Source organism: Hypoxylon fragiforme (assembly GCF_022984875.1).
Source record: "Hypoxylon fragiforme strain CBS 206.31 chromosome Unknown GGS25scaffold_8, whole genome shotgun sequence".
NCBI classification, from domain to species: domain Eukaryota; kingdom Fungi; phylum Ascomycota; class Sordariomycetes; order Xylariales; family Hypoxylaceae; genus Hypoxylon; species Hypoxylon fragiforme.
The window spans coordinates 831087-847708 of NW_026054763.1; the positions used below are offsets into that span (position 1 = coordinate 831087).

The following is a 16622-nucleotide window of genomic DNA, read 5'->3' on the forward strand; positions in this document are numbered from 1 at the left end:
AGATGAATAGCATATTCGTATTCCATGACCATTTGAACATTCATCAATTATGTATCTCATCACTTTCTATCAGGTGAATGAATGGCTTACGTAACCCTCTGTGCTTTTCCCCTTTTTTGCCCTTCTTTCTTTCTTTCTTTCTTTCTTCCTCTCTCCAGTTTTCTTTTCTTTTCGCCTTGACTTCCATTCCATTCCCATCCATCTTTACCTATCAATTACTATTTTTCTTCTTCCTTTGATGAATGAATAATAAAATCCACGATACGATACGATACGATACGACACGACGCCCCTCCCCGATTTTCTAATAACTTCTTTCTTTCTACCGCCACCACCCGTACTACTACTACTACTACTACTATTACTAAAATCAACTCCAACTCTCCCCATTCTTGACACACACACACACAAGAATGGGGGATATATAGCATTGCCTACTGACTGTAACTCATCATCTAGCTAATCTAGCATCTCGTAATTAGTATGCACGTGTGCACCTGACTTATCCCCAGTCCCCAGTTGAGTTGGCCCTAAGATCTAGCAGGCATGTCACCCCTTGCATACATACTAAATCCGAGGCGTCTCGACTTAATTAAGCCGACTTGCAGTAATTGGCGGGGAAGCTGCCCTTGACGCCGTTGACCTCGCCGACCCACCAGTCCTGGTCGGTGCCCGTCTTTTTGACGATCTTTATCCTGTCGCCTTCCTGGAAGGACAGGTCGCCGGCGTTCTGGCCCGAGAATGCGTACTGGGCCACCACGAACTCCTCGACGCGGCTTGCGCCGATCTTCTTCGGCTTGGGCGGCGGGGGTGGAGGCTTCTTCTTGGCCGCGATGGAAACTGCGCTGGCGGACGTGTGGAGTGACGTGTTGGACGTGGTTGTCGATGCCGTCGAGGGTCTGCCGAAATAATCCGATCGTGATGCGGTTGGGCCCGGGGATAGGGACGGCGTTGGTGTCTGGCCGAGTCGCGATGCAATGGTAAAATCAGTGGGAACGAGGTGACGCGACTGCACTCCCGTACCTCCTTGTGACGATGCTATCGAAGTCGACGAAGGTATACGATTTGGTCGTGGGCCTGACGTAGGTGGTGCAGCATTGTTGCCGTTACCCAGAAGGTTGGGCGTGGACCGGCGATAGCTGTTCTCGCTAGTAGAGTTAAGAGACGAAGAAGAGGGTTTTCGTTCGATGCTGTTTGTGTCATCGGGTAGTTTCATAGGCATCTTGACAGCCTTACCCGTTGCGATGAACGTTATTGATTCCACTTCACGTTTGACAGGTTCAAAGTCGGCCGACCACTCGGACACCACGCTTTCCATGGGGGGTGGTGGGGATGGGAAGGAATATTCTTGACAGTAGTTATGAAGCGTGGTATAGTAGAGTCCTAGAAGTCTGTTTTGAAGCACCACCACCCCTGCTATTATCGGTGGTATGATGCTGAACGTCGCGGACACTAGAGGCGGTAGTGTCTCCCTTAAATGGGAGTCTGCAAAATCGAACTCCTACAGATCTTGTTAGTTTGCGCGGCTTGCTTCTTCCTATATGAGACCAGGTCCATACCTCGGCTGCCCGTGCAACTTCAGCTTCTGCCTTTGCTAAAGTAGCATCCTCTTTAGGAGTACGAGCGGGCTTCCTTTGTAGTTTGTTGGCCTTTTCCTGACATTTCTCGAAATCCAATCTCTTATTTTCTCGTTTCTTAATAGTTTTTCTTAGGGGGGCGATACATTCGCGAGCATCCATAGCGGGTCTGATGATGGTAGACTCAATAAGGCCAACTTCCTCGAGCAACTCAGCTTTGAGCTCAGTATAGGCTTCCTTTAACCTCAAGGTACGTTCCAACTGAAGGTCGGCAGTGGGCATAGCAGGCCTTCCGTGGCCATCAGTGGCACCGACGATAGGATCCCAAAGGCTATCATATTCAGTAACTATGCCTAGTTGCGCCATAGCTAGACTGATCCATGACTCCCGCCAGGCTTTGGTATGGTCGATGATCTGGAGGGGTATAGCGAATCAGTAAACGTCTGGGGTTGGCCGAGTTGGGAGGATGGGGGCGGTTTGGATGATACCTTAGCAAGAATCCTGTCAGCGTCCTCATAATCATTGAACAGAACCGCGACGCGGGCATTGTCCCCAGGACTTTTATGGAGTAATTTCCCGAATTGTCTCTGCATGGACTGCATGCTGGGCAAGTTGATGGGTTCGTTATAGCACGGCACTAATCTTTCGCTGTGTGTCACAAAGAGATTCTAGTCTGGTCTCAGAATGAGGCGCTCGACTCGATGTCCGAATGGTCAATGGGCTAGAATGTGGGGTTGACAGCCTCGAGATCGGACATAATTAGCATCCAAGAAGCTATGCGACCAATCCAAGTTCGAGTCCAGGTTTCCGGTATAATAAGGTGAACGAGGCAAGTTTGTTGGGTAAATAGAAGAGCGCCAATTAGGATGTCAAAGAGTGGTGAGAGAGTGAGAGGGTGAGAGAAAGAGAGAAGGTTGGTGTCTGAGCGAGCGAGGAAGACCGAGGGGATAGGTTTGTAGGAGTCGAGGTAGACGAGGTAGGCAAAGTAGGCGAAGTACTGTAGGCTAAGTAAGTTTGGTGAAGCTGTGCCGCTACGTTTAGAGAAGGTGGAAAAGAAAGACAGTCAGACAGAAGAGATAGATGTACAGGGGGTAAAGCGTAAGGGCCTAGGAGGTCGGATGTATGTATTGAGAGAGTATAGATGTGCGTACTTTGTAAATCAATGTTACTTAAAAGTATCTTATGGATCTTACCTACATGTACCTAAATATGCAGCTAAGAATGATTGGAGGCTAGAGAATAGTATGGATATATGAATACGAGAAAGTTTGGTTATTGGTACAACACCGTTGAACTACTGTAAGACTAAGTCAGTGCTTCTCGAGGGAACACGTTTGGTTCCAGTCTGCAGGATTCCTTCAAGGTTTGAAACGAATTGGAGTGGATGTCCATATAAATAGGCATGCGATAACGATAACAAAGCAGGTCTCCTTTTAGATTTCCCCATAAGATTTTCCCATAACCTTGCCATGTGTGTATCTACGTAATATTCAATATATTCATAATTTCATGTACATACGAAGAGACGTTGTGGGTACGTGACAACATTACAGCATTAAATAGTTAGATTGAACAGCACGTGTTTCCGCGTTTTAGCAACCTTGAAATCAATTAGGACGCGACTTCTTAATTATACGAATACTACTAGGGTAAATCTATATGCATGCATGTATGAAAGGGAGCCCGGGAAGGTGGATCTGGCCTCTAGAATTACATCACATACATGACTATTATTAGTAAAACTTTACTAAGGAGGGACGAGTTAAATGTAAAGTTTTACTTAATAAAATCGTGTAGTGGAGCCGTGCCTATGAGTGAAAATTTCAAGCTCGGACTCTGTTTCCCGCAGAAACTGATAAGATAAGGAGCTGAGCCTCCACAGCCTTAAATCAGCCACTTTCCATTCAATTCCATCCATTCAGTTCCATTCTTAATAATCAAAGCTGACTAATCCAATCCATCTTTTTAATCCAATCCATCTTTTTAATCCAATCCATCTTTTTAATCCAATCCATCTTTTTAATCCAATCCATCTTTTCTAATACTTCCATTCCAACTTCTTTTTTTCAACTTTTTTCCATTTGATCCATTTGATCCATTTGATCCATTTAATCCATCTTATTAATCATCTTCAACACCACCACCTAAATCAAATATTTCAAGAAATATTTGAAATAATTGATTTACATGGTGGTGTTGAAGGTGGTGTGGAAGGTGGTTTGCTGGATTTGGGGGCTGAAAAGCGATGCACCCAATCAATCAATCAACAGCTTGAAAAGTTGGCTCCAAACGTTTCACTTTTTACTAGCGGCTCAATAGGTCCAGATTTGAGCCAATAGGATGGCTTCAATTTCAATAGGCTTACTAGCGCTTAGTTTGCCTAACTGTTTGCCTTGGATGGTTGGGGTACGTACTGATGGAGCGTGCTCTAGACCGGTCTATATAAGGGCTCTCAACCCCCAAGCTGTTGTAATTCTTTTCTTCCTCCTTTCAACCACTTTTCAGGTTTCAAGGGCTTTCAAGAGTTTTCAAGAGTTTTCAAGAGTTTTCAAGAGCTTTTCAAGAGCCACACAGCCCCAAACCAGTTGATCCATTGAATTAATGGCTGATACACCCATTCCGAGGCGGGTCGGCCGGCCCCGGAATGCTGCGCTGCCGCCGCTGCTGCCGTGACCTGCTCAAGGAGAGCTTTCAGAGCTTCCGGGAGGGATTATCCCCAACGCTAACATGTGCCATCAGCCGTAAATAACCTCTGGGGCGGTCCCATCGCCGCAAGCGGTGCCCAAATACAGCCGGCCTCCGACAGCCGGCCTCCGACAACCGGCTTTTCTCCGAACCTCCCTCCTATACCCATAAATCCCCCCAATCCGACAATTACTCCCCATCCGGCCAAGCCGATTCCAGCCCTAACACCTGTAAGTCCCGGCGCATGGGTTGATCTAGGCTTAGCAGATGGGCCACTCGATATTCAACAATATCACGTGGCCTGGAGGTAAGTATAATTTACTCTTTTACGTGTGAGTCCGGTTCGTCCATTACGCCGGTATTCCGACCGTCACGTGAGTACCACGTAATCCATGCCAAAGGAATCCGTCGTCACTCGCGTGAGTATTATATAATCGGTGTCTGATGTGAAAGGAACCTACCGTCACGTGATTGTTATGTAACTATTGCCTTGGGTGAAAGAAAGTGCCCACTCAAACTGGCCAATGGCTGGCTTTTAATTGGGTTAAACCGTTGGGTGATTTAAACCTGTTTTTCTTCTTTTCGAGCGGAGCGAGCAGCACTCCGCAGGAGCCGCCGGAGGCATGATTAAATGTTTAGTATTTAAAAAAAATAAAAAAATTTAATAAATGAATAGTACTTAAAATCAAAATTGTTGCGGAGCGACGATTTTCCAGATATCAAATTAGTAAAGTTTTACTAATTTAAATTGCTTGCAATTTGCCGGGTATTTTATGCATTCAGCTCTCGAGGAAGGAATACTTGACGAGAAGGCCTTTTTTGTCAGCTACCTACCCTAGGTAGGGTGATTGGGTCTAGTACCTACATAACTAGTACCTGCAACTAACAACCTAAAGTTGACGCGCTCCATAAACTGAGTCATCCACGATCTTTCCAAAGTTTCGACTTCAAGAGTTTCAAAAGAAAAAGAAGAAAAGAAAGAAATAAAAAAGGTAGTAATACAGTACCAGGCTTGATGGTTTGACATAATCACTTGGCTATATCACGATGCAGGCCATACATAGTTCCGCGTCCGCTCCCGCCTCCTCATCAGCTCCCAGCACCGCTCTTGTTCTTGAATTTGTCTGCCTATTTACGCGCGACCTTCGCAGGAAGCAAAAGAGGTGGCAGGATGGGAGGCTCAAGTTCCATACATTTAACAAGCGCATTATGGTGTATGATGATCGCGGGAACTTTATAGGAGACACACACTGGCGCGAAGATTACGACTTTGGCGATGGAGAAGAGCTCACGCTTGAGCGAGGAGGTGTCATCGTCCAAGTCGCAGAATGTGTAGGGAGTCGGGAACAGGACCTCTCTGAGTTGGTTGACAAACGAGCCCAGGAAAGAGCTGAACGTCAGTCCGCGGCTATCGCACGTCGCCCCCCTATACCTGAAGCTATCACTTCACAAGTTGCTGCCCCCCATTTTCAGTTGCGACACAAACCTCTTCACCAATTGATTGGCACCCCCACCGGACACCATGGGCGTGCGCTCATTTCCAACGAGTCGCCCTATGAAGCAAGGCAGAAGCCAAATCCACTGCCACAGACTGAGAGCCCACGCCCGCCGAAACGCAGAAGGCGAGAACCCTCGCCTCCGAGCAAGAACGGCTACGCACGAAGCTTATTCGGTGCGGCTCTCACACTATCAGCAACGCCAACAAGTACTCCGACAATGCAGAATGGAGCTGTCTCTTTGGGGCGTGCAGTCGGGATCAGAGAACAGGATTTACAACAAAGGAAGATAGCTGAAGACCTTGTCATGGAAACCGATCATTCACGTCGATTATCAGTTACCGAGTTAAGTGATCCGGAGGTAGATGGACCAAACTCGCTTCTGGCAAGAGAAAGCCGCGGAAGGTTCAATGATAGGTCCTCGGTGGCGCACCTACGGAGCAAAGAGGTTAGCAAGCCCTCTCTAGCTTCTAGGCCCCAAAGCTCGACTCCAGCCACGGGCCCCTTGTCGGAATCTAGACGTCAGAAAAAGGCACAGACACTAGAGATCAATAAAGAGCGCCAAACTATCTCCCATGAATTTCCCAGCGAACCGAGGACGGAACTTCGTATCAAGCCGAGGAAAAAGCGAGGCCTGCTAATGATCACTGAAAGTTTGGGGGGGACGACTAAGAGCCGAATCGACCGTCAAAATTCATCCACTACCTCAGAATACAGATCGGACATGCGCCATTCTAGTGCCGGTCGTAACGAGGATACTCCGGAAACCCTAGATTATCTTGACCAAACTGAGGCCATCGAAACATCTAAACCCAAAGACAGTTCACAAGACGACACTAATAAATCTCGTAAAGGCAGCATGCAACCAACCAGAGAGGATAAGACAGTAAGAGACAGGAGTGTAGATGGCCGCTCAATAGTAAGGTGTGATGAAGTCCAACATATACCTAATAAAGCTCCTGCTCCCCGCCTCGTTCCACTGGGGCGTAAGGGTATCCGTAGCAAGGAGATTATCGGGTTCGTTTTGGATGACGAAGAAGCCGACATCTGCAGTGTGCCTGAGGCACAGTCCAATAAGAAAATAGTGGGCGACGATAGTGTTGCCCCCAAGTTTATTCGAAATCCCGACACAGCTACACCCGATCGGCATCCTTTGGGGGACCAAGGCCGTTCGGAATCGGCATGGATAAGTACGGAAACAGAAGTGCAAGCTGAAGTAGGCGAAGATACTACTACAATAGCACGGCCGCCACCTAAAGGACCTGTGATTAACCCCGCAACGCGAGGTAAGAAGGCTGCCAAGCCATCGGATGCTGCTGGCCAGGTACCGCAATGTCCTTTGCCGCCCGAAGTGGCAGTTAAGCAACTCTTAGGATCTGGGGTTCACGGTGCCAATATGCGGAACAGGCGGGGGACTGGGTTAGAAAGCCGGACTAAAGGAGCCGACATTATACCAATGCCCGAGTTCTCTAGAGCGAGCGGGGGGGCTTGGAGCAGGGAGGCTCACGACCTCTTTGAATTCACTCGGCCGCCATAGATGCAAAATAATTACATTACCCCTATAGGTAGCCGGCCAAGTCCGAGATAAATACAACTGGCAGTTACATCCATATGCTATATCTGGGATGTGTGTGACAATTCAATTATGGCAGTGCTAGGGATAATTTAGGAGTTTGTGTGTCCCAAGGGCCAGCCTCGACGGCTCGACGGCGGTCTGCGATGACAAAGATGGACGACAATTTTCTCTTTCTTTTCGTAACGAGAGGGTGAGCGTTGCTGCTTTTTTCGTTGACCGCCAAAAACTGTATGTATACATTACTGTATGTACTCGTTACAAATATGTATGTTGGGCTTGCTTTGGGTACTTATGTGTAAATGTGTAAAAAGATTTGATGTTGCATTATGCAGGCGACCTACCTGGGTAAGTATACACACGTAAGTATACTACTTTAGTACATCCATGAATACATACGATAACATGTACTACTATACATGTTACTACATACATGTATATGGCATTGCTACTAGGTATATAGGGTAAGTCGTGGATCTAATACATTGATGTACTTAGATGGTATATGTATAAGTAGGAATTGAAGAAAAGAAAAAGCAAAAAATATGGCACTCCAATCCGTTTCGACTATTTCCCCGCTCAAATGTAATAACACACATACACACATACACACATATATCGAATCCATAAATAATACTCATCTGTTAGTATACCATCTCCTTCGAATTTCTTCCAATTCCAACTAGAATAATATTTCACCGAAAGTTCGGGGAAGGGGGGGAAGGGGGAAATAAATATCTTGGTCATGTTACGAACAACTCACGGAAGAGGAGAAAAGACCCAGCCAGAAACAATCCTTTACCAAACTACCAAGGTTAAATGTCACGTACGAACTGCAAGTTGCAAGGTCGTGTCTGCACTAATCTCATGTGATCGTGCCTTGAGAAGACGGAAGAAGAGCGATAGGTAAGTCTGATGGGGGGGGAAGAATCTGCCTCGGCAGCCTCATCAAGGCGCAGTACTTACTATAACATTGAACATACCTACATATATACGTACTATGTATGTACTGTATATCAAGATGTAGTACATCTATCGACCTACCTATTACCTAGTAGGTTAGGAACTTGGAAGAGTATCTAGTAGGTAGTGATACTGCAAGTGTACTGCAAGTAAGAAGTCAATGGACCTCTTGCTAGTCAAGCCTTGACTTGAGCTTTCCATGTCCAATTTCTTACCTTACCAACCTTCCAACCTCTCTGTCTACCTGTACATCTATTTACCAACCTAGTTGCCTATTTATCCGCCTACTATACGGCCATCTCTCTAACGACTAGGATCTGTCACATCCAATGCTGTCTCGCCATCCCTTGTTTTGGTCCTAGTATTTAGCCACTTGCTACCTTATACACTCCGGAGCCCTCCCGCGTTTAACCTTACCATCTCGACAAGCCAGCTCCTCCCTCATTTCACGAGGCTGTCTGCCTCTAATTGCGTGATAGACAAGTTGCTCGCCACACTAAACAGGCCTTTAACATGGCTTCGCCCGCTAGACCTCCTCGGGCCCCGCCCTCTCCATACACCACCCAACCCTCTAGAGGCCTCGATCCGCGAAAGGCCAAAAGAATTCTTGTGCCAGCCACTCCAGAGTACCAAAAAATATACAATGAAATTCGGCAGTCGCTTGAACGCTTGAACCTGCAGACTCATCTTGCCTCGCAACAGGGTTTACCACCCCCTCCCACAGCTCCGTCCACTAGTACTATTCATTCGCCTATAGAGGATCCCGGAACACCCTCAACCCAAAGCATCACAGCACAAGACGCAGATCCGCCGAGACGTCAACGAGGTAGGAGGAGAGGCCCTCTCGACACCGATACGAGATTGAAAACTGCACTCAAGAGGAAGCTCAAACTCACTTGCCGACGCCATCGAGCTAAAAAGATCACTGTAAGACCGTCAACAAATACCGCATAACTTGTCAGTCATGGTAACTAAATGGCCATGTATAGTGTGACTGCCATGATTTTAGCAAGCTAGAGGAGAATTATAAAAACTCCCAGCCCCTACCGTCCTCGAGTCATACCAGGTCGCATGCCCGAAACGATAGCCAGTTACTTCCACCCCTAGAACAAAGACTGAACGGTGAGACGTTTGGTGCTGGCGGTGCCGCGATAGTATCACCCGATCTAGGCGCTCCGGGTGCCTCAGACGCCTCGGACGCCCTGCCCAACGAGCTCACCTTGGGTCCGTCCACCAGTGGCCGCGAGGATGTAGTTCGACGAAGTGTACAGGAGATTCTCAATGGCTTTGATTCCCAAGGAGTTTATTTGAGCCAAAGGATGTTACAGGTCAGAGACCCACCTTATCTCCCAGGTAATCACATGGGTGCACAACCGCAACATGGGCCCATGGAAAGCGAACTCGTCGAGATTGGTAGCCAGATGCACGACTATCCGACCCGTTGGCAATGCGAATATAGAGGTCCTGTGGACTCCTTGTCAGATGTCTCGTCGGAAGCGTGTTGCTGGACTGGGCCGATCGAGCAGCTACCGGGCCATTTTCGAGACGAACACCACCCCTTTCAAGAAGCTTGCCCGAGCATTAGGCTCGTGTGTGCTCATTGTGGTCTCCAAGTATCAAATCACGGTGACCCTAAGTCGCCACCGTCGCCATTTCCGTGTTTAAGAGAAAGTTGTCCGGGCTCGACTTGGCAGAGGTGGTACTACGGATCTATGCGAGATGAGTCTGTGGCTGGATCTGGAATAACGTTAACGTTATCTAGCGAATCTGACACCGGAAATTCTTGGATTTTGCCTCCGGATGGGAGCCAGCCTTGGCAGGGTGCGGGAGGCTCAAACGACGGATATAGCCGGCACTTTAGCGGCGGGAATCCGTATGAGTATTCTTATAACTTGCACGATACCAAGTGGGACACTGGCAGTGATACGTCTAGCCACTCCTCCTCCGAGTCTTCCGAGTCTTCCACAGACTCTTCCACAGACTCTAGTCGCTATTTACCGGATCGACTTCATCCTCCTGCTGACTCCAAGTATTTTTCCAAATGGCACCCGCCGGACCCGACGACGACGAAGACGACGTCGTGCGATGCCGTCGAGCCCATGTGCTTCTCTCACCAGTGCCCCATACGCCTAGTGTCTCGCGCCAGGCTACGCCCCGCCTATCTGTTTGCCATCGTGCTCCTGTCGTTAACCAGAGTGGCCCAAGAAAGCCTCTACACGACCAAACCGAACCTACCCACGTCTCACGCGGCGAATCCCGACACGACCGATAGTTTTTGTTGGCTGGGGCTGCCCCTGCTTCTGTTTGGATTCGTGGTTACATGGACTATCAAGGACCGATTCAAGTCTTGGAATATACACGAGGTTAGTATATTGGAAATTCCCAAATTTACCTATGTATATTCAACAACAACCCATGCTAACATGTGAAAAGCCTAATAATCCTCAAGCTATTAATGGCCGTCCACATCCTAGAAGGCGATTACCATCCATCGGATACGATGAAATCAAATCCTGGCGTCGTTTTGGCACACTGATGACAGCGTGACATTCTCGATACCTGCCTAAGTAGGTGGGATTCGCTAGACTGGATGCGCAATGAGTTATAGGGCGGTTCTAAAATCCGTAAAGGGGCTTCATTTGTTGGGGACTGGATACGCGGGCTTTGTTTGGGTTAGGCCCGCACCCCTCTTGTTAGAACCCAGGCTGACAAGCGATGGTGCTATGTTGAATATTCGGATTTGATACCCCCCCTTGCGTTTTTTTGGACCAATTAATAATTGACGTTCTTAGGATGAGAATTATACGTTGAAGAGATGCTGGCCCATACGATGGGACGGAGGGGATGGGACAGCCTTTGAGCTTTATATACCTGCCTAGCCACTGACGGGTATATACCTACGTTAATATATAGTTGATAATTCTTTATTATGTAAGTCTGAAAATAGACTATAACATTTTATCATGAATCTATCTAACTAGTTATATTGCTACCTACCTGGATAGGAGTCAGTGACTGACAGACTGCTTCCTTTGCTTTTGAGGTGATACTTACTATGAGCAATATGCTACATGCTGGCGTACATACATAGCAATGCCAGTAACGAATCATCCAGAAAGATGACTTACATATTGGTAGTCTGTATGCACCTCTGAGCTTGCGACGTGCAGATAGATACTACTAAGCATATCATATATGCATGGACAGTAGTTAGTGGTAGGTACAAAGCCTAGGTAGTAGTAATACTGTAGTATGGGAAAATGGGAAAATGGGAAATTCAGAGCTGAGTCATATTAGGGGTGGTTGCACCTAGTTACATAGTATCGCACCTGCGATGCATACACTACCTAGGTAATAAAAGCCTTTTATCAAGTTTTATGAAGTTGGCATGTGCTTATGAGGCTAGGTACTAGGTACTTGACTCCGCCCCCTCAATCGTTCAAGATCTGGTGGGGTTCAAGTTGGTAGGGATTCCCGGTTCCGACAAAGGTATTGTACATGCTGTAGTTATATGTACTAAGATATGTACGAAAGCTTAGATGTATTGTACACTTTTTGAAGGGATTCCAACATTCGAATTACCTTAGGTGTTATAGGTAGATATATGAGATAAATATATGAAATAAATACATGAAATAAAATAGACGGGCCAATTGATACTCATCTCACTCAACTCACAAACAGTTGCTGCTTAGTTACAAAATGCATACATACCCTAGGTAGGTATCATATACATGTACATGTAATCACATTGAAAGAATTTTAGTGGTTACTTATAATCCTTCCAAGGTTTTTAGGGATGACTCAAATATCAGACCAACCGTTTTTGTCTGGCCGACTGCTGCCTGAGGTTTTCGTGCATCTGTCCCCGGCCGAGACTTGATCAAGACCCAGTATTGTTACTATTTTCCATATAAAATACCTGTAGAGCACTAACAAGGTTTAGGGCCAGGTACTTAACGATGGAGTCACACGAGAGTAGCTATGATTGGTTGATTGATCAATGCAAGTTCTCGCCGAGTGGATCAATTCACTTTGCTCCGCCATTCTCCAATGTCGATGAATTGAGGCTTTGCGTGCGCAATTACATACCTGCATAGTACGATGTATGGTCAAAAAAAAAAATAAAAAAAAAATAAACCAACTTTGAAGCCTGGAAAATCGGACTGAAATATCACCTTGTGACTCCCTCCCGACTTTGAATCTTTTTCCTCCTTTTTCTTTTTTCTTCTCTGTCTCTCGGATCTGATACTACTGTTTACCCTTCCTACACTTGGAAGACCCTCATTCACTAACCCACATCCTCTTCCCCTACCCTCTTGAGCTAGGCATCACTGTCAGCAGTGGCTCGCGCCTTGACTCAAACGAAATCCTTTTTGTCGTTGACGAGTTGACATCTCCATACTAGTCGGGTTTACCCCATACGACTAAGTACAGGTCAACTTAGAGACAAGGGATATCGTATACAGACAATACTATACCATATTATACCACCTACCCTATAACTATACTTCATCTAATACTTTATACATCAATACTTTTGTGTATATTCTCTTTCGAGTCTCTTGTACTATCTAGTACATACCTACCTTTTAGGTATTCTAGACGGTCCGGCACGTCAGCTCGGAGTTAACGGCATTTACCACCCCTTACCAGGGAATTTGGTGCTTATTGACGATTTCACGTTTACTCGTAACTGTCGAGCCACCTATCTGCCTATCGTGTACTTCAACGACTCTTCTAGCCACGTTACGGAAATTAACGTCGTCAAGATGTCGTATATGTCTCGAAATAACTCTTCCGCTTCGCTCATGGGCTTTTCTATTCTCCAGCCAGCCGTGGGAGGCACTTTACAATTCTTCCCTGCCATGGGTTCTAAGCAATTGGATGAGTTGATCAATGCTTACGTCCCTGGCAATGCTTCCATTTCTGAGAAGCGCGCCACTGTCTCCATGGAATTCTTCCAACACGCCATGCTCACCGGCGAATCGTTCAAATTCTTCACAGTTTATCCATCTCGTAGCTCTACGATTGAATCTCCCGCTGGCTCCACGATCGATTCCGGTTACGTGTCCAACTTCACATCTCCAGTAATATCCGAGAGTCAATGGACGCCAAGCAGCAGTGGATCAGCCGCATCTCCCACATCCAATGTTCAAAAGACGTCTTCTAAGAAGTTGATTCCATCTACTGACTTCTCTCACCTTCCTGGTATGAAAATACTAACCAAGGATGGAATGGACGTTACCAACTCAGCTTCCCGCGGGTGTAAGACTAAGGAGCAACGTGACCATGCCCATCTTATGCGAGTTATCAAGGCGTGCGATGCTTGCAGGAGAAAGAAGGTACGTTGTGACCCGAGCCATAAGAGGTCATCGGGTTCCTCTGGGGCCAGGGTGACTAAGAAGGTAAAGAAGTCAGTTGCTGTATCCGCGCCATCAGCACCGGCACCTGCACCATCACCAGCACCAACATCATCAGCATCTGTATTCGCGTCCTCGTTTGATACACATGCGGCATCGCTATCTTTTAATTCAGTCATGTCAGAGTCGCTAGTCGACCCAAACATGGACTGGAACCAATTTATCCAATTTGACGAGCAGCCAACCGAAGCCATTCCGTATGACTATGACTTCTTCCTAGATCCTGCGGGTTATCTTTCACCCACATCATCGAACTCATTCTCTGCATCACAACCCATCACACCTGCTCAATCATATGGTACCGAGAACAGGCCTCTCGCTATCAACGAAGGCGAAACCCAACTACCACTTCCACCTTATTACAACCCAGGTGGTGAAGCTGGAAATGATTACGCCGACTTCAATCTCTACTCACCAGGTTCTTCGACATCTCTCGACGACGATCCTGCACTAATTAGAGAAGTTGCTGCCATGCCCCATCCGGAGTACTCAGATTATCTGAGCCGTCAGCAACCACTTGATGGCAACTCTAGACAAAAGGGTATCATGTACCAGGACCATAACTTCACCACGCAATCAGGGACATCGGCGGGCGCAGAAAGTCCCACGTCGCTCTTCTGGCATGAACAGACATCGTCACCAGAGCGGTTATACGCCCACCGGAATTACTTCTCTAGCATATCTCCATCAATTCAACCACCCATTACGACACACGGCGATAACGGCCAGACTAGTCAGATACCGGAGTGGCATGTTCCGACTTCCACGGGCGATCCACACCTCATACCACACGTGAGAGCAAACGGAATGTTATCTATACCAGGCGGGACAGATGTATCGCCAACTCAACCGGGAGCATCTCCTAGACTACAAGGCTTGCGGTCTAGATCGCTTGCACCCTCTGGCGGAATAAACATAGACAGCTCGGTCGTAACGAACCGGCAAACTCAGAAGAGTTTGACGACTATGTTGGCAACTAGCCACGACCCTTCAATCTCTCCGTTCACTACTTCTCCATCAACTACTACTTTGGCCACCACTTCTCGCTCCAACAACTCTCTATCCCACATTTCAGGATTGTCTGCAACCAACAGCACCCCTGCAGAAACTCCCCACAGCGTAAGCCTCCGTTCGGTACATACTCTAATCACCGGATATAAGCTAATATATGCACAACAGCCGCTCATTATTCACGGCGGGAAACCAACATCACGCCCTGCCGCCCTAGAAGGGTATATAGCAGGAAGCTTATCCCCTGTGCCCTCTTCATCGAATGTGATGCTTTTCATGAAGTCTACGGTCATTACAGTATTCGATGATCAGAATACAGCCGATCGTTCTTCTCTCATCATGAGCACTGTCAGCCGAACGTTCCAGAGCATTGCTGCATTTAGTTTCCAGGCCAGAATGGTTACCAGAAATATCTTTTGTGGCCTGGAAACTCTATTCACGTCATCGTTCGAGAACCAAGTGCTACGGTCCACCATGATACTCTCAGCCCTAGTTTCTGTTCTACATGGGGCCTTGCCCTTATCACCGTTCAAGCCGGTGCACCAAAAGAACACCACCCTAGGGAACAGTTGGATTGGGACAGCCCTACACCCAAAGACACAACGCCGATCGGAACCACAAGAATGGAACTGGCTCAGAGAAGCTACGGTTGTAGCCTGGTTGCTAGCTATGACTACTTTCGCAGCTGTTATATTAAGCTCGCTTTGTCAATGGCAACAGCTGGATAACAAATCCAGAGAGCTTGGATTCATCCCCGCCCTAATGGGGTGTTTGATCATCACCGTTGCTCATACCAATTCACGACAAAAAGGTGGCCCAGGCGTGGCCATGCTGGATCTGGCCACACGCCATCCTTTTGCCGTGAAACGACTCCCCTCGATGGCCATGAGCCATATGAAGACGACACACAATCGCTTATCCCGAGGCCTTTCTGAACTGCAAAGTTACCTGAGAAAGAGCATCTCTTTTCGACCATCCGATAAGTCCATGACCAAAGGTCTGCTGTCCCGCTTGCCAGCCATGATGACGATCACTTCGTGATTGTTATTTGGATGATGATACAAGGGGGATGCATTTGCATGCATCGACGGGATCAGCGTGCGTGGGATTCGTATTGCCTCGAAAAGATGATATCCTTGATGGGAAGATAGTAGCGAATGGCAATTGGCTAGGAGTAAGCCTCGTAGTAGTACCATATGTGCCTACCTAGCTTGTATGTAGATATACAAGCACCTACCTAGGTACATACCACTGTGTAGTTAAGAAGGAAAAAAACTGATGGTTGAGGGTCGGTCTAGCTGATGATGTCTGCGAGGTGGTGTTTTCCCCGCGCCTACTTAGACTAATACGACCTTTGACTGCTTTTATTAATGTTTCTGATTGTTTATATGAAAAAGTGATGATGTTGATAATCTTGTGATGTGCTTTGATGTGTTGATACAAGTGCACAGTGTATGTAGTCTAATGTACATACATACCTAGGTACACTGAATGCCTAGATATGCAACTTACACAGTACGATTAGACGACGATTTGATAGTTGCATAGTTAAACCTCAAGACGGGCGCTCCCGCTTTCTCAGGCCAATAGGTAATCGATAAACTTTAATAGATGGAACCTGCTTTTCAGGCAGGTACTTTAAAGCTTTACCTACGGTCTACGAAGGTTGTGGCCAAAAGTTTAGACCAAGATATACCTCAGCCCCACAGTGCGCCACTCTTTTTTCGGCCTTTACCAATAATAGGTATACATTCAACGTCAAGTCCCCTACAACCCCTAAAAGTATAGCACCTTATAGCACACTTAAACGCTATAATGTGCTATAAACTTAAAGCCTTTAGTCCTAAACAACCTTAGATTATTATACAAATATTTACATTAATTTAATGAAGAA

At 46.9% G+C, this 16622-nt stretch overlaps 5 protein-coding genes across 5 annotated transcripts; 4 read left to right on the forward strand and 1 right to left on the reverse strand.

Moving 5' to 3' along the window:
• Window positions 1–25: 25 nt before the first annotated feature.
• On the forward strand, window positions 26–362 carry GGS25DRAFT_502741 (uncharacterized protein). Its single transcript, XM_049262033.1, has one exon. It carries the CDS (start codon window positions 78–80, stop codon window positions 237–239), a length of 162 nt encoding a protein of 53 aa, XP_049113741.1. The 5' UTR covers window positions 26–77; the 3' UTR covers window positions 240–362.
• On the reverse strand, window positions 26–2733 carry GGS25DRAFT_502744 (uncharacterized protein). The gene is made up of 3 exons (XM_049262034.1): window positions 2066–2733; window positions 1560–1991; window positions 26–1501 (listed from the first exon to the last, which is right to left on the reverse strand). The coding sequence occupies exons 1-3, from the start codon at window positions 2177–2179 to the stop codon at window positions 593–595; spliced, it is 1455 nt and encodes a 484-aa protein (XP_049113742.1). The 5' UTR covers window positions 2180–2733; the 3' UTR covers window positions 26–592.
• Window positions 2734–4738: 2005 nt separating this feature from the next.
• Window positions 4739–7354, forward strand: GGS25DRAFT_406347 (uncharacterized protein). Its single transcript, XM_049258463.1, has one exon. It carries the CDS (start codon window positions 5310–5312, stop codon window positions 7293–7295), a length of 1986 nt encoding a protein of 661 aa, XP_049113743.1. The 5' UTR covers window positions 4739–5309; the 3' UTR covers window positions 7296–7354.
• A 1453-nt stretch (window positions 7355–8807) lies between these two features.
• GGS25DRAFT_524452 (uncharacterized protein) lies at window positions 8808–10841 on the forward strand (the record flags this gene model as incomplete). Its single annotated transcript, XM_049264610.1, has 3 exons — window positions 8808–9221; window positions 9284–10657; window positions 10728–10841. 3 exons carry the CDS (start codon window positions 8808–8810, stop codon window positions 10839–10841), a joined length of 1902 nt encoding a protein of 633 aa, XP_049113744.1.
• Window positions 10842–12408: 1567 nt separating this feature from the next.
• On the forward strand, window positions 12409–16099 carry GGS25DRAFT_502761 (uncharacterized protein). The gene is made up of 2 exons (XM_049262035.1): window positions 12409–14836; window positions 14897–16099. Exons 1-2 carry the CDS (start codon window positions 13067–13069, stop codon window positions 15767–15769), a joined length of 2643 nt encoding a protein of 880 aa, XP_049113745.1. The 5' UTR covers window positions 12409–13066; the 3' UTR covers window positions 15770–16099.
• The last annotated feature ends 523 nt before the right edge of the window (window positions 16100–16622 follow it).